The sequence below is a fragment of the Sturnus vulgaris genome, chromosome 14, assembly GCF_052056855.1.
Source record: "Sturnus vulgaris isolate bStuVul1 chromosome 14, bStuVul1.hap1, whole genome shotgun sequence".
Lineage (NCBI taxonomy): Eukaryota > Metazoa > Chordata > Aves > Passeriformes > Sturnidae > Sturnus > Sturnus vulgaris.
Window position 1 is genome coordinate 17631788 of NC_142256.1, and position 17282 is coordinate 17649069.

The following is a 17282-nucleotide window of genomic DNA, read 5'->3' on the forward strand; positions in this document are numbered from 1 at the left end:
TTTAAAATCTGCCCAAAGTAGGCAATATATAGGTACTGTTCCTGCTGCTCTTCAAGTCGTGAGCCATGAAGACTATAAAGATTATTTAACTGATAGCAGTTTCATTTGTGATCTTCTGCCCCATAATGCCTTCAGTTTTTATAGAAAGTATGCAGATTTCACCATGTAGTTTCTTATTGACCTAATCTGTGCTGAGAACACTGTGGGTCTTGCCCCTTAAGGAAGGAATTTTTGATAAGGGAAATGCAACATTTGTCCTCTTTTCTGAAATAAATAACTTTTTTTTCCCTAAATTATAGTTTCATCTGTTGGGGATAATCTTGAAAGTGATTCTTTGAAGAGCAGCCCAGAAAAAGGTAAAATAATCCTGGCGGCACATTTGGTAACTGTGTCTTTTGGCAAGTAGAGCTGGGAAAATGTCTGGTGACAGAGTATACTAAGTAACATCAACCTTAGTATGCTGCTAACATTCTATCCTCTTATAGAAGTGTAGTTATGGAAGCAAAAGGGCAAAAGTGAACTCTGGTCCTGTGTAGTCCTTGGCCCACCACTCTGTTGAGAAGGAATGACATTGGAGAAGTCAGTTCCTTTGCTTATCATCCCTGTATGGGAAGCTCTTAGTTCTTGTTTGTTTCCTCTTTAAATTTTATTTTATTTTTTTTTTTTTTTTCCCCCACTTCTTCCCCTTCAAAAAGGGAAGGGGAAGGTTGATATTCAGGCATATCTGAAACAATGGCAAGATGAACTTCTTAAAAAAGAAGAAAATGTCAAGGATTTGCCAAGAATGAATCAGGTAAACTGTCTGAGTCTTATTTAAATCCATTTTGTCATGAAAGTTTACCTTTTAAGACCTGTTACAATATTTATAAAGGATTTGTAGGATCTCTTTATTTTCAAATCTTCACATCAATCATTAGATTGTGGCTTTTTAAAGCTACTGTAATGTATCAAGAGAGGGACTTAGAAGCACACATAGGTTTCTCAGGGCTAGTCCATGCTGTCATTAGAGCAGCTGCACCAGGTGTCAGACAGCCACAGGCACTAGACTGAGAATACAACAGGTAGTGAGTGAAACAGGGCAGTTGTGTTGCTCTTCTCTGAACAGTCTTCTCTATATCTTTCCGTAGTCTCAGTTCATCCAGTTTTCAAAAACTCTCTACAATCTGTTCCATGGGGACCCTGAGGAGGAGCTGTTGTATCGGGCTATCGCAGTGGTGACCAGCCTCCTGCTGAAAATGGAAGAAGTTGGCAGAAAACTGCAGAGTCCCATGTCATCTGTCAGAAGTCCAGCTGCTGTTACAGAAATGGCTGCTGAAGTGCCCAGAGAGAGGCAGGAGGAAAGCAGCTTTGAGCAGACTGGAGACAGTAGAGCACAGAGTTTGGAAGCGAACCATGAGTGGTCTTTTGCCTTTGAACAGATTCTGGCATCCTTATTAAATGAGCCAGCCTTTGTGAGATTTTTTGAAAAACCTCATGACATAAAAGCTAAAATAGAGAGTGCTAAAAATTTACAACTTAAAGCAAGAACCAGAGTGTAATTTTCTTTACATTTGACTGAATTAATCACATGAAGTGCTTACAAATGAAGGCTGTAGCTTTGGAAATACAGTCTGGTGTTCAAATAGGGAATGAAGTTTGAAGAATTACCTTGAAGTATCAATTATTGGTCTGTAATGTAAATAAAACAGTTTGAAGCACAGTCACTTTCTTGCATTGTTCATAAGTTTCACTCCAGAAAAAGGGACTGAATAATGAACTGTCTTTACCATGTTATTAAAACATGCAGCATTGCTTGGAGATGCTGGATGTGTACCTGTTGCAAACCTGTGTGAGAGACTGTTAGAGTAGGTGTTCTTCAGGTTCTTTTCTATTACTGTGATAGAAGGAATGACTTTTTGCCATTTTCACTTTAAAGGAGTGTCAACAGCTTGGAGGTTGTCTTCCACATTATTAGTCATTAGTTATTAGCTATTTCCAAATTGATTGTGGACTGGGGTCAAAGCAGGCTGAAGACTTAAGAACAGAGGCTGTTGTAGCACAAGACCATGAGATTAGAAAAGGAAGTTGCCCTGCTCATAATTCCTCTGCTTTACTGTGTTACGCATGGGTCTGGACTCTAGTAGATTCCAGCTCCTCTGTCCCATTTTCATTTGTCCTTGTACAAATATAAGGTGAAAAAGATGGAAGCTTATTTGGTAATCCAGGCTGCACAAGGATGCAGAAACTAATACTGGTTGTTTAAAATGAAGGGAAAGCAGTGGCTAAATCTGTCTGACCACATGGTAGTTGTACTTTATCTGGCAAGAGGAGCCATTGTTGGCTTCTTAGGAGCATGTTGATGAAATGCAGTTTTGCTGGTGTTTGGAAAGTCCAAGCACAGGCCATCTGTAGCCTAGTGTTGACTATTGATCTGCTTAGGGACAGATTGCAGTTGCTTCTTTGCCTATACTGAGTTTATATCTCAACCCAGTAATTACTATTGCTTTTCTGTAACATTCTGGATTATTGCTGCTGTAATCTTTTCCAGCATTCAAGGCAACAAGAAAATCCCCTTGAATCTGACTTGAAATTTTAAAAAAGAAAATATGATTTAGTAGAGATCTTGTGGAGGAAAGCTCTGCCAGTGTAAAAGCTAAGAAACGTTGACCTTGAATCTTTGGTAGCTGGTGCTAGAAGGCATTTAGAGAAGAGTAAGAGCTTGTATTTTAACAATAATAGCAAAGTAAGGGGAGAGTCTGTGCTAAACTAGTTTAAAATGTCTGCTTCTAAAGCTTGTATGACAGTCTTTCTCTGCAGAGCAGCATTATTTTTATACTGTGCATATTGTCATAAGAAGCAGAATTGAGATGGTATCCTGAGGCTCTTCACTAGTGTGAATGAAGAATAAAATAAATTTCTGACTGTGTTACAGGCACTTCGTGAAATGCCATCACTGCAGTTGGTTTTAAATGTATGAATTGTTTTACACACTCCTCAATACTCTCAGGTATTAATGTAAAATAAAGTTTTACTGAAGAAGTCCAAAAGCTATATCATGCATGTGGAGAATGAGGAAGCTTTTTTCTGAAGCCTTCACAAAGTAATTGCAGTTGATACAATATAGTGCTGATTTGTATTTTTATATATAAAATATAAAACTAATTTATCCATTTATGTGGATATGGATAGGGCCACGCTATATGACTTTTAAAAAATGTTTTCACAAAGTTGTTTAGAAATACAAAGCAGATGATAATGTTTTTCTAGTCCAGGATGTACCCAGATAAGATTTGATCAGTGAGTAATTCTGCAAATATCCATGATGAAATTAACAGAGCCTCATGAGAATAGATACAGCTGCCCATACCAAAAGATTTTGTAGGTTTATGAGAGATACTGTTTATGTCCAAGTAGTCAAAGCTGTGAACTATTTACTAATCAAGGTAACAGAGATATGAATGTCTTAAAATTCAAGGACTTTTTTGATGGAGAGCCAAGATGTGAAGATCTAAGTGCAGAAGAAGGTAAAGGAACTTGCAAAGTACAACCTTCTGTTGTTACCTGGTTGTAAAAAGGTGCTCAGTTTGTACAATACCCTTTTCTATTACTGCCCACCCAAGAGACTGTAGAGCCTTTGCCAGTTGGGTAGTAGCTCTTGGTCAGATGTCATATCTATGTATAAAGAGCATATATACATATCAATATAGATTTAAGGCGAGAAGCTAGGATATATAGGGGAACACTAACTTTTATTAACTGCATGAATTTTTTTGTTCCATTTGTTTATATTTTTTTCCCAAAAGGAGTGGTGTCTTTAAATTGTTCCTGTAATGCACCTGCAGGCTGATCCAGGAAGACTAGTCACAGTGACCAGGCATCCATTCTCAGCAGGGTGGGGGGTAGAGTGAGGTCACTTCCAATAGGCTAGCAGCATTCAGGCAATGGCCCAACCTCTTTTGGAACCTCTGGATCATGGACTGATTGTTTGGGGAGATGTAGATATAGCAAGTGCCAGTGATTTCCAAGGAGTGCAACCCAGAATATGTTTGCTGAGCTACTACCTCAGTGTACCATTGCTTGTGACAGAGGAACTCTGGAGTTAGTGTCTAGCTTCTTCCCTTCCCTTCCCTTCCCTTCCCTTCCCTTCCCTTCCCTTCCCTTCCCTTCCCTTCCCTTCCCTTCCCTTCCCTTCCCTTCCCTTCCCTTCCCTTCCCTTCCCTTCCCTTCCCTTCCCTTCCCTTCCCTTCCCTTCCCTTCCCTTCCCTTCCCTTCCCTTCCCTTCCCTTCCCTTCCCTTCCCTTCCCTTCCCTAGCTCCTCCCATCCCTATTCCAGACAGGCTGGCTAACAAATAGATGCAGGTTTAGCTGGGACTGGTGAAGCTAGAGCAACAGCAGATTGTTCCCTTCCTTTACTCCTGAAGAGTGATGCCTTGACTTCAAAGCCCTGCACAGTCAGGGACAGAGATCCCTGTGGCTGCTGCTTCTTGGCCAGGTGAAGTTAGTGATACAGAGATGGCCCCAGACTCCCATCATATCACCTGAGGGCGCTCGGTGTGCACAGGAACACAAAGCAGCTTGGTTAAGTGAATTCTGTTCTGTCACTTCACCCACCTGTGTTACTTTTTTTCTGTAAGTTTCCATGAAGTTTTTTGCCTTTATTTTCAGGTTTAGTCATAGGAAATAAATGAAGGTGCACCATTTAGTACAAAATAGACAGCTGTAGGTAGGCTATAGATTGCTGCAACTACTGATGCTATTTGTCCAGTTTGACATTTGCAGTGCCGGCTGCAGTGTGACTTGGCAGGTGTGTCATGATTACCCCCACAACATTGACAGTGGCTGTGGAGGACACTGCACAGTCCTTCCTTGTGGCTGAGCCATTGTAGCTGTGTAAGATGGCTTTAGTCAGACATGGTCAGTAGCCTGGGCTCACAGCTAGCAAGAGCTATAATGTTCCAGGTCTTGCCATATGGAATGTGCTGCTTTGAAGGCTGACACTGCTCCCTGTGCTCTGAGGGACCATTGATAGCCCTGACCCCCATGAGGAACTGGCTGCTTGGCCTCTGTGCCCACCTCAGGGCTTGGGCATGTGAGGGGAGGGAATAGCTCAAATAATAAAAATACCAGCTCTTTCCACCATGGGGGACAACTGATGGTGATTAAACTGGTAGCATTTTCCAGGACATGGAAGTGGCTGCTGCCATGTGATACAAAAAAAACCATTTTCTGTTTCCATCCATTCCTAAAACAAGCCTAAAACAAACTTGTTCATCACTCTAATGGCTGAATAATAATGTAATTTTAGAAGAGTTTGCTACCATAGTGACTAAGAAATGGTTGCGTGTTGATTTTATCAGAAGTTTCTCATCCAATTGTATCATACAAGGTTCTTGATTGTGATGGCTATTATATCTGGACTAAACCAGAAGGAAATACTGTGATTTGTTTCCAGAAAAATAGGCTACTTGGTCTTCTTTGCTATAGCTTTGTCACTTTACCAAGATGTCAGCATATTTTGTGTTGACAGATTGGCTTTTATACAATATGTTGTATGCAGAGTTACTGTAAGACAAATGGAGTGTTAAATAAAATATCGTTTCCCTTAAGAAAAACCCTCTGTGTTTGAGGCACTCTTATTTCCTATGATTTCCTGCTGCGAAGTTCCTTCAAGAGTGTTGGTCATGTTAAAGCCACATTTAGTCAGTGCTTTGCAAAACAAAGAGCAAGGCCCTGCTGGGACAACAGCCTCCCAAAAGCAGAGAAAAAATGGAGACCTGGATTTTCAAGCCTGAGCTGGCTTCAGTGCTGAGCTGGTGAGTCCTGGCACTTGCTTTTTGCATCCAAGTTCAAACACAGTGTGCAGACCCTGATGCCTTTTTCTTTCTAATTTATGTGTTGCTCCTATTACCTCTGGCACTGGTCACGGAAATCCCAGTCCTAGTCCTGAGCCCCATCCCTTCAGCTGTCCATGCACATAGAGACAATGGCTGCTGCTCTTGTGTCTCCTGGAGAGTAGGGATCAGATCCTGATCCTTAACAGACCCACACCACTCAGGGAATAACAAGAGTACATAGTGTATAAGAGGTCCTACAAGTATTATTTTATTTCTTCTTTTTTTTTAAATACTACGTACAATCTGTTTAAAGCTTTTCAAAATGCATGGGCTCCTAGTCAGTGGAGCTCCTATTCAATAGATGCAAAACAAGAATAAAATCTTTACTGTTCATCTTCATAAGACACTTACTTCTTCCCATTACAAAATACTTTTAAGAATAGTAACACTTACAAATGGATTTATATTCAACATCATATAAAATAAACCAAGATTTATACTCAATTCTAGACTTTTTCTTATTTTCTTTTTTTTTCTTTCTTGCATGGACTATATACAGTATGTACAGTAACTTATTGTGTTTTTCAAATCAGCCTGATTATACACATCAGGCTTTAGCTTATATGTACAAATATGCTGAAAGTGCAAGACTTTATTATTTAAAGCTGCCTGTGTTTTCAGAGGTCTGGAATTGTATGTCCGATATATATTTATATATAGATATACATCTGCATACATATAAATGTATATTAAAATACGTATATATAGTTATAGTATATAGGTACTTGTGTAGTAGAAAACCTCAGAACATTCGTGACTGATAGGTCAACATCGACACTGTAGGCCAACCCTGCTGCCATCAGTTATGTTCCTGCTCTCTGCTTGTCACCAACAAGTCACACATACATTTTCTTGTAGGTGCCTGGAGGGGGAGTGAGCCAAACCCACCAGCAACCCTCAATTCCAAATGAGTCATAGAAACACAGGTCATAGCTAACACCGAGGTAAACAAATACAAATCAACCTGAATAAAGTGATTTTTATCCATCAGTTTCTTTGAGAGTGACAATATAAGGCAAAACCCCCCTGGACCTGACTCAGCCTTGCCCTTGTCTGGAGACTGAGCAAAGACCAAGCAAGCCCCAGAAAAGGTTGGTGGGATTTTGTCCTTTGGAGAATGTTGAGAAAACAAGGCCCTATCTGTGAGGCAGTGCCTTGGACTGTGCAGCCCCTACCCACTAGCACGGAGGCCAGCAGCTGGGGGGGCTCTGAGAATAAGAGGGGGCACGTTGATAAAGTGCGTTTTTAAGTCTCTGGTTTTAGCAAGGCTGATCTAACCTCCTCACCAACCTCCTATACTTCCCGCAGGGAGCTGTGAGCAGGGGTGGTGTGCCCCAGCCCTCTGTCCTTGCAGCCCAGGGCTACCACCAACAGCCCAGGGCACGGCCTTGTCTGGTGCACTCACCTCCCCTGGAACCCTTTCCCAAGCCTATTTCTTTTTGTACTCACTGTCAAAGCCACAGCAATGCCAGAAAGCTGCTCTGGCTCAGCTACCTCCCTACCAAGCCCCATTAAAAAAACAAACCCCTCAAGCCCCTGACCCCAGTCACCACCACCTCCGAGATCCCTTTTTTTGCCACCTGCCATGGCTGGGCTGTGTAGTGATGGGACACTGCAGACCAGCCATGGGGATGTGTTGGGGTGATGCAAGTGTAATGGGGAAGCCAGGGAAAGCACAGCCACCTTGAGCCACAAACTGCAAAGCTGGAGCCCTAACACAGATATATGTGTTTGCCTCCCCTCTAATGTTATGTGCCAAAGCTATGGTGGGAAAAAAATCCCACAGACAACTCCCAAAAATAAAACTCCCTCCTACTGCATCCTCATAAGCAACCCTGCTGCCTTAGAATGGGGAAAGGGAGACCGTAAAACTAATAGTGCTTTAAAAACAAAAGTTTCCTACCCTGAAGACTCTATGCTGGCCCTTACTGCAGAACAAACCTGCAGAGCAGGAAAACCCCACGTGTTATTTCAGCTCCAGATTGCCCCACAAAGGCAGGTGTTCCAAATCCCACTACCAGCAATGAGGTGTCCCTGCCCCATGGCTCTGCTGTAGCCACCATTTCTTGTCATGGTTTGAAATGGAGGGGCTAGCTCAGACTGTGTCCAAGAATCACTGCTTGACTGCCCAGCACGCAAGGGCTGCATGTGCTGTGTGGGCTGGGGCCCAGCCAGGGACTGTACTGAGAAGGCATGAGCCTCGATATTGGACACCAGGCTGTCGGGCATCTCACTGCCTCCATTTTGTGGCTCACTACATTCCCCAAAATGCTGCATGTGGCCAGCTCTGCAACCAATGATCCATCATGTCTGGTAGGCCTGGGAGCTGTGCATTCAATGTCCCAGTCAAAATTAACCTGTGCAGCTGCTTTTGCCCAAGGGAGGGGACCCATGAATAGCCAGGGGTTGGCACAGCTTTTGTTCACATATCCACCTCTGCACTGGCCAAAACACCAAAGCACCCTATGTCCTTGCATCAGTCCCTGAAAGCTCCTGGCTGACTCTAGCTCCAGCAGCCTATCCTCCCACTGCCACTCCCCCCAGGCAATGTGGCACAGCAAAACCCATCCCCTTTCCCAGAAGAACTGCTGGGAAACAGCCCCTGGTGTACCAGGGCTGAAGGAGCCCCGCTGTGCTCTTTTCTTGAAACACAGGACTACTCTCGGCTGTTTATGCCAAAAGCTGCTCCACCAGTAACATCAGGAACACCAGCTGCTGCAGTGCTGCAAGGGGCCCAGAAAGTGGCTTGTAGAAGGAAAATAAGGGAACAAAAAAAACCCCAAAACACCATACAAAAAAAAAAAAGGCAAAACCAAGCATTCTTTGCTTAGTTTCAACAGACATTAGAGACTAAACAAACTAAACATTAGGAACTAACTCCTCTCTAAACCTTGCTCTGTCTGCAAGGTGGAGTTTTACTGCTAGATGGATCTGGTCCTAACTAACCACTGCCTTGTAAGGTTTATAGTAATGGCCAAACTCAACTACATTTGGGTTCTAACAACGCCCAAAGTTAGTACTCAGCTACTAACACTTAAAAAATGTACTTTTTAACTTTTCCTTTGGAAAGACAAAAACAGTAGGGACACTGAACTATACACCCACTGAGGAATAAACTGGTTTTTCAATTCATAAATATAAACTTACAGTTAAAAAGTGACAATTTACAAAAATACAATTTATTGCTGACCCTACAGGCTTGTAACATTGTGTGTTGTGATTATACATTTTGGGTTTGCCAAATTGAAACATGACCTAGCAAAACCACAAAGTTTGCTGTCATATGCTGTTCTACACACGTTTGTTTGTTTTTATGAATAGAAACATATACAACTACCTCACTTGAAACAAACAAACAAAAAAAAAGTACAGATTCTTTGTCTGTAACTTGAAAAATATTTGGCTACAGGGAGTAAAAACCATACAAATTTATCTTCATTTGTTAACCAAAAATAAAACATGACAAATATTGTACTAGCTGCGATGTGAGCTGGTATAACAACAGTAAGAAATTCAGGCAAAAGTGGTGTTACATAAATTAGCAGCATTATCCAAACTCCTGGAAAAAAAAAACCTGTGGGACTGAGGTATAGTAAAAGGAAAAAGAATTCACAATGGACTTACTACAGCAAAACGAGTTGTGAACATGATAATCCAATGCTGTCCTGCAGACTGGTACAGTCTATGTGCTCCAAATGCTGGGCTTAAATTCACAGTGACTTTCACCATTGAAGTCCTGAATGGAAAAGGGTTTTTTTCCATTGCAAACCGAGTTTCATGACAACCTGATAACTCACCTCCCTGCAACAAGAAAGCCACCACTTCGAGTGGCACCATGGTGCTGGGTCAGGGCACACCCTGCTGCCGGAACAGCATCACGGACTGGCTGCATGGAAATCCCAACAAATTACATCCTTGCAGCCATGCACCCCTGTCAGAGATCATCCCTCCAGCCGCCACCTCCCCATGGAGCCCGACCCGTCTTGTGCCGTACTCTGATGGCGTCGTGCTCTCCTGCATGCGCCTGGGTGCAGCAGCTGCAGCCGTGTGGACCTTTGTCTCCAGAACCAACTTTCAGGGCAGCTGCATCTCAGGCAGGTCAGGCAGGTTGCAGGGCTGGCCCTGTGTGTGATGGCTCTGCTGCTGCGGGTGGAGGAAGTAGCTCAAGGGGTTCTGCTGTGGAGTGTGGGGCGGCTGGAAAATGCGCTGCGTCGGAGCCCCAGGCACCAGCTCAGGACCTTGCATCTGTTGGGAGACACAAATCCGAGCAGTCAGACCTGCCCCATCACCCAGCTGTCCCTCTCTTGCTGCAGGGCTGATGCTGAGACTCATGCTCAGGAGTGTGTGCACCAAGTCCTAAACTTGAGGGTGTGAGCTGTGCCCTTCAGGATGCTGCTGCTGTCAAGCAAAACCAACAATGCCTGGAGAGCACAGAAGGGAAGCAGGACCCATCTGTCCCAACAGGCTCATGGGGAGACCACCAGAAATAGAGATCTCTAAAATATACTTGGATGCAAGGTCCAATTGGCAGGATGTGCGACTTTCATTTTTCATGCGAAAGAACTTCAGACAACCAAGGAAGATGTCCTAGAGTAACCATGTACCCACTCATTGCTGGTACCTCAAAGACCTGGACTTGGTGTTTCACCCCCTGTTAAAGGCACTGTGTCATCAAACTCTGGTTTACTGCATCCCTGGAGCTATTTATGTGTTCCAGCATCGTCATTCTGCTGTCCACACTGCTAGTCCTCAGGATCGCAATGCAGCACACGAGGACACATATCCAAAGCAGGGACAGTTCATGCCCACATTTGCTGATAACAGCGATTCATTTCTCACTCTAAATCCAGTCCTGCTGTGTAGCTGCTTTCATCTGAACCTACTCCTCTTTCTTCTCTACTGTCCTTGCCTGGAGGACTGTAACTTAACCTCTGCCACTCAGTCTTGGAGAGCATGTTACTGAGGAATTATTAGTTTCAACAACCCCTCTCCTTGGCAGTGTCACTAGTTCAGCATGTACTGATGTAAATTGTGTTCTGAAAAACCAAAATCACCTTGTCCAGTGAAATACCCATTTATTAAAAGAAAGCTGTGACGACAGCTGATAAAAATCTTGCTCTAATGAGATGTAAGGAGGTATGTTTTCCAAAGAGCTTCTCTCTTATAATTTTTCATGACTACAACCAGCTTCCCAGCAGAGCTCCTCTGGATGAAATGCTGTGTTTGAAAAATTGGTATTTCTTCTGTACACTGTGTGATAACAGTTTCTTGGAAAATAAGGCCTTGAGCAGGTGCAGAGTCAGCCTGGAAACGCTGAGCACCTGGCTATATGGAGATACAATGGGAATGGAGATGTGCAACGACACTAATCAAGTCTGATCAGCTACATAAGCCCAATTTCTTCAAAAAACCCTAACCCATCTCTAAGCCATCCCTGTGCCTCCTCAGAAACTTGCTCCTGCTCCAATACCTGAAGGTAGAGGCAGTGCTGCTGAACCTGCTGCTGTGGCCACTGGTGCAGATGAACCGATGTGTTGGCCTGGTGGGATGTGAAGCTGCTGTGTGGGATCATTAGAGACGGGGAGAAGATGGGTGGCGGGGCTGGAGGTCGGACGGTGCTGCAGGTGACTGGCTGCACCTGTGCTGGGAGAGGCAGGGTCTGCTGCTCTGCAACAAACCTGCCACAAGGAGGAAAGCCAGGAGTGAGAACCCACACCCAGACCCACCCTTAGAATGGGCACAGGGGAGCCCTGCTGCTACAGGAACCAGCCTGGAGCAGGGCTGGACAAAGTATGCAGACCTTGCTGACAGGAGGCCCCTGACTCCCCTCTGCCAACAAAGCATGGATTGGAACTGCTGAAAATTAAGGTTTTTAAGGTTGTACATTTTCTCTATGTCTTGGACAAGCATTTTATGCTTTGCAAAAGCCAGAAAATTGTTAATTTTTTTCAATGCACTTTATTTATCATAGAGTTCTTTGTAATTAAAAAATATTCTCATTTTTCTCCTAACTGGCTGAACATTTGTTTCATTTCAGACTGAGACTGTTTGTGTTTGTGTGACCAGGAACAAGTTTATCCATGTCTTTTTCAGTGCCATAAAGTGCCCTGCTAAGACAGTGCAGGAAAATAAGGGTAAGCAGAGACTCACTTTCCTTGCTGCCTGCTGGCACTGTTCAGCACAGGCTGGCAACTGCTGTTGGTTGTGGGCATCATGGCTTGGATGGACTGATCCAACAGCATCCTGTGGTGGGAGGAAAAGAGAGGATGGTCAGGGAACGGAGAGGTCCAATGTCCAAGGTCCTGTCAGTCTCTAGAAACAAGTCCTTGAAAATCCTTCATAAAAACAGGTAAACCACTACCTTGAAAACAAGCTAATGAAATAGGATGCTTCCTATCACCTCACATCTCTCCTGTGAATATATGCTGAAAAGATTTGGATTGTTGAGACTGGAGAAGAGAAGGTTTTAGGGACATCTTATAGCACCTTTCAGTACCTAAAGGGGCTAAAAGAGAGCAGGAGAGGGACTTTTGGCAAGGGTATGAAGTGAGAGGACAAGGTGTAATGACTTTAAATTGACAGAGGGCAGGGAACTAATTTTTGGAAATACGGAGACAAGAGGATTTAAGGCCCGTGATGATACAGCATGATGTGCACAGCACCCTGCTTGCCTGCATACTGGGTTCATCCCTGCAGAGGGAACATCCTTACGCTGGCTGTGGCATCCCAAGCCCATCACCCCAAGCCCAGCCACGCCTGCCCTCTTTGCTGCCCAAGTACTGCTGTTTTCTGTCACTGCCCCCAGGACGGTCCCAGCAGGGCTGTGGGTACCTGAGGTTCCTGTCCTGGCTGTAGTCAGCTGGCGGTTGCCTCTCGCTGCCGTCAGTTGGCACCTGTGCAGCCACGGTGATGGGCTGTGTTTGGGAGAACACCATGGGGTTGTTGTAGAAGGGCACTGAAATGCTCGCCTGCCCTGGCACACACGTTTGCTGGCCTTGGCTTCCTCTCATCGGGTGCTGCTGCTTCTGCTGCTGTACCTGAAAGTACCACCTAAATTTTAAAGCCCCCTAATGGAGGATAAAATAACCACTTACAGTGGGCAGGTGAGAGAAGGAGAAGGAACAATAGGATATTGTCCCTGAACACAGCAGTAGGAACAGTAAATCTATTCAAGACCACTCACCCATTAGCATTTATTGTCCCTACGGGGCAGGTGTTGGCATTCCCAGACAGACTTTTGAGAAAGTAGAGTACAAGGGTGTGCTGGTTTGACCTGGGAAGAAGAAACTCAGAGAGAAGTTCTCTCTAAGGGGGCTTCCTCTGTGGGGGGTTGGGACAGCTTCAAGAGCCAATTGGAGAAAGTTAGTTCGCTCCGTGAACACTCATTTCGAAGGAGGTAATCCGGAACTGAGTCTCTTTGTCTTTCTGTTGGCAGTGCAGGTAACAGGGCCCAGGCTTGGCTCCACCGCAGGCCTGCGGGCCTGGCAGGGGGCAGGGCAGGACCCCCTGTCTGGGGACTGGCATGGCCTGGCAGAGATGAGGGGGTGGCCATGGACAATGGCCAGAAAAACTCAGGCTGATTTAAGATCCCAGTCGCTTTTCTTCCCACCCCCTGCCACCCTCCTTCCAGCGTGGCCGGTTTTGGAGATCCTGGTAAAGCTCCAGCATTGTAGCCTTGTTTTTTTTTCTTTTCCTTGGTCAAAATCTTTACTCTTTCAATGTTCAGATAAAACTTACAGACTTTTCAATCCTTCCCGGAGTGAAAGGGGAAAAGGAGATATTCTGAAGTCAGTGAAGCAAGAGCTAAGTTTTATAGATGGAAGGAGAGTGAGGAGATGCTGTGAAGATGGCTGAAAATCCTTTTGTAAGATTGTAGGGATGAACTGATGTACTGAATATTCCTATAAACCATGGAGAAAGACATGGGGGGTTGGAGATGTTCCATTTGATAGATCATTTGACCAAAAAGCACCTGTGTTGAGAATCTTTGCCCTGAGGAAAGAAGGGGATCTCGGTTTTCTGAGGATGAAGCATGAACACAAAGAAAAGAGATGAAGAGAACCTTTGCTGCAGAACATTTCGTTCTTAAAAGTAATACCCCATGAATCTGACATGGCCCACATGCGCAGCTCTGGGAAGGCTGTGGAGCTGGGAGGAATGCCATGATTTGCTGGTCCTGGGCAGATGCAAATCGTGAAAATGAAACCACAAGATGACTGTTTTCTTCCTTTTTTGTGGAAAAAATCCCTATAGCCTAACAAGAGGAGGCTTCTCTTTCCAAAAGTAAACTGAAAAAGGACTGTTTGAGTTGGGAACTGACTGAAGTAATTTTGTATGTTTGTTTTGTTGTTATGAAGGTTGGGAGAGGGAAGGAAGGACTGGTCTGAAAATCTTATTCTGAATGTTTTTTTTCCCTCTTTGTGTAGTTAATATATTTCTTTTTATACTCTCTTAAGTTTTAGGCCTGCCTTGCTTCTGCTCCTGGTTCTTTCTCACAACAGAAAATCAGTATATTTAAATTGGCAAATCAAAACCATGACATTATTTGGGGTGTTGGCCGGGAAAATGAAATTAAATCAAGACATTTTTTTGAGAAATTAAATTAAACCAAGACAAAGGGTAAGGGCACAAAAGGCTTGAGGAGGAAGAAAAAAGCTTAAGAGGGGAAGTGCAAATAAGAGGTCTACAAGGAAAGCATCTCATCTGTCCTTTAAAGCAGCAGTTTTGCCCTTTTTTGTTTATGAACGACTCAAGTATTTCCTATAATAGTGGATTTAGGCCTAGTGATGACAAAATTGTTTTTTCAAAGCTGCCTTCCAAGACTCCTCAGGCAAAGCAAAATTAATCTTTTAAAATGATACCCGCTCCTGTGTTATGAAACTACAACTCTCACTGGCCATGAATGAGCAACGTGCTGATGAGAGCCCAGACTGCCCATTCACTTCCTTCACAGTCACCAGGAGGGCTCCAGCAGTCTCTGGGGTTTAAATGCTTTTTGGCTATCTGGTTTTTATTTTTACAGTTCAGTGACATTGTTCACAACTGACTCCTGACACAAATTCCTAAATGCCAGGTATGCAGTAAAATCAGTACAGAGGGGATGCATGGGACCATGGGGAGGAGTGACATGGCAAACAAGTATTTAGAAGCTGGGAGAGGGGATGATGAAGACAGTGAAGCAGCTAGTTACCTGGGGGGCTGTGCCACAAGGGTCCCTGAGGAATGGGTGTGGTGACAGCAGGTGGGTGCTGCAGTAGTGCTTTGTCCCCATGAGGTCTGTCTGCTGTGACTTCTTGGTTGTGGTCTGCCTGGGTGTCCCCTGGGGTGGTGGCCTCTGGGGGCTCGGCTGCTGCACCGTGTTAAAGATGACAGGGATCGGCTGCTGCATCAGCATCTTTAAGTTAAAGAGGCACAGGAATTGTTGGTTGTACTGCCTGGCAGAAATAACACTGCAGCAGCAGTATCTCTAAATCTGGGGGCAAAATGAACCATGAATAACAGAAAATCAAATGTTAGTTTGTGTCAAATATTTATTCAGAGCCAGGACCATTGTGCCTGCTGTGTTTTGCCTGAGTGGCAGTGGGGATTCAATAGCCAGACACAGACCCACCAAGCTTTTTATGCATGGTAGACTTTGGATTAACTTGGAATTGCTTTTTTCTAATTCACGGAAATTACTTATTCAATACTCAGCCAGATATTGATGTCACCCATCTCCTGGGAAACACCACTCCCACATCTGAAACCAAGTTAACAACTTGTCAAGAGTTCATTCCCGAATGCTTTTGCCACAGACAACTTTGTTACAGCTCTGTGTGCTCAAAGGAAAAGCAAATGGCAGGTGAGTTTGGGAACACCAGGGCAGTAGGTACCTGCAAGTTGGAGTCCTGCACCAGCTGGAGCTGCTCCTTGATGACATGGAGCTCCTCCTGCTGCGTTTTGATGTCAGCTTGCAGTATGCGAGTCCTCGCCTCCAGCTGCTCTTTCAGCTGGTGCATCATCCCCAGTTGGGTGGGGAAATGGTACACTGCCTGCAGAGAATAGAGAAAAAGGACCACAGGGGAGGACCAGTCCTGCTACTCATATCCAGCAATGCTGGATTCAGAAACATGACTGCTTTTCAGCTTTTGCCATAAAAAAATATCATGCTGACAAAAACCAGTAATTGCATATTTAACCAAAGTTCCATTTGTAGTTCCAGCGCAGCAGCACATCTGGCTCACATGCCATACCTCCCTCCAGGTGTTGGTCTTTATAGTTTCTGCATGAAATTATAACAAATTAATTTCTAAATGCAGTGTCTATACATGGGACTCTCCTGTCCCCTCAGAATAACACCCTGCTGGTTTGGGCCCACTTGTGTTTTGTGGCAGACACTGCATTCAAACCTTTGCTCCACCTCCTGGCTGGGTTTTCCGTTGTGCTGCTAATGATATTAGGTGCCAGCCCAAATAAGGCTGCAATCCTACCTGAGGATCCATCCTTCACACCCACACTGGCCATTTTCAATCTCTGTTTTATAGTCTGAACATTTACTGCACTGACATCAAAGCCCTGTTAGGACAGACCTTATAATTATGGTTTATGACTCATTATGACTATGGTTTATTTTTCTTGGGTTTTTCGTTTTGTTTTCTTTTTCTGGCCTTACTCGAACCTTCCATGACATCCCCTTCCTCTACTAAAACTCTTCAGCATTGTATCAGCCTGTAGGTAGCTGCTAGAGATTCAGGGAGAAGCCTTCAGCAGCTCACAATGCTTTTGATAAGTATAAACCCTCTCCTATGCTATTTCTTTGGGTGTCCCACCTGCTCTCTCTGCTCGCTGAAATAAGTGGTTGCAATAAGGTTGTTGCAGGTAAATCTCAGCAACAGAAAGAGCACAGAAACTTTGTCCCCAGTCTGGGATGAGCCAGCAAGGACATGAGGGCAGTGAACCAAAGCCACCTAGGCTGTCCTGCTGACAGGACACACCAGTGCGCTTAAAAAAAAGAAACCCCATACCATCACAGGGTGCTGGCAGGGTACTGCCAGCTGAGCCACGGGATGCTGAGAGTGGTGTTCACTATGGGCTTGAGGAGTGGCTATGACCTAGAAATGAAAACTTTGCCTTACTGTAGGTCCACAGCACCTCTAGTGCAGAGCTGGTGCTTTTACCAGCCATACCAGCAATGAACAAGTGCAGGGAATTGGACAACTGAGATTGGAGATCTGAGGATAAGTCTGAAGGGAGAATTTAGGCTTCTGCATGTCCGTGGTAATTTAGAATCCTTGGTGTCAGCACCCATTTTGTACCATATGTACAAACCCATATGTACAAACCCCAAGAAAAGAGGGTTGGTGGTGTGAAAAGGCATTTGGCCTGGAGGAACAAACTGAATCCTGAAAGAAGGCAGAAGAGGAGCCTCTA

General features: G+C 44.3%; 2 protein-coding genes across 11 annotated transcripts in view; one reads left to right on the top strand and one right to left on the bottom strand.

The window, feature by feature from the left end:
• Positions 1–1699, top strand: part of TBC1D8B (TBC1 domain family member 8B) — a 32176-nt gene extending 30477 nt beyond the window's left edge. For 3 of the 5 annotated variants that reach the window (XM_088173427.1, XM_014881530.2, XM_088173430.1), the window contains 3 exons: positions 300–356; positions 696–793; positions 1128–1699. In XM_088173427.1, the coding sequence (XP_088029553.1) occupies positions 300–356; positions 696–793; positions 1128–1538 (566 nt within the window). In that variant the 3' untranslated portion in view covers positions 1539–1699. The remainder of the gene's footprint in view (positions 1–299; positions 357–695; positions 794–1127) is intronic. The other 2 variants (XM_088173428.1, XM_088173429.1) reach the window with 1 other exon arrangement.
• Positions 1700–6058: 4359 nt separating this feature from the next.
• Positions 6059–17282, bottom strand: part of PASD1 (PAS domain containing repressor 1) — a 115160-nt gene continuing 103936 nt past the window's right edge. For 4 of the 6 annotated variants that reach the window (XM_088173432.1, XM_014881534.2, XM_088173431.1 and 1 more), the window contains 6 exons: positions 15746–15904; positions 15064–15267; positions 12705–12910; positions 12024–12116; positions 11344–11551; positions 6059–10118 (listed from right to left, as the gene is read on the bottom strand). In XM_088173432.1, coding sequence (XP_088029558.1) covers positions 9948–10118; positions 11344–11551; positions 12024–12116; positions 12705–12910; positions 15064–15267; positions 15746–15904 — 1041 coding nt within the window. In that variant the 3' untranslated portion in view covers positions 6059–9947. Of the gene's footprint in view, positions 10119–11343; positions 11552–12023; positions 12117–12704; positions 12911–15063; positions 15268–15745; positions 15905–16876; positions 16964–17282 lie in introns of all 6 variants that reach the window. The other 2 variants (XM_088173436.1, XM_088173433.1) reach the window with 2 other exon arrangements.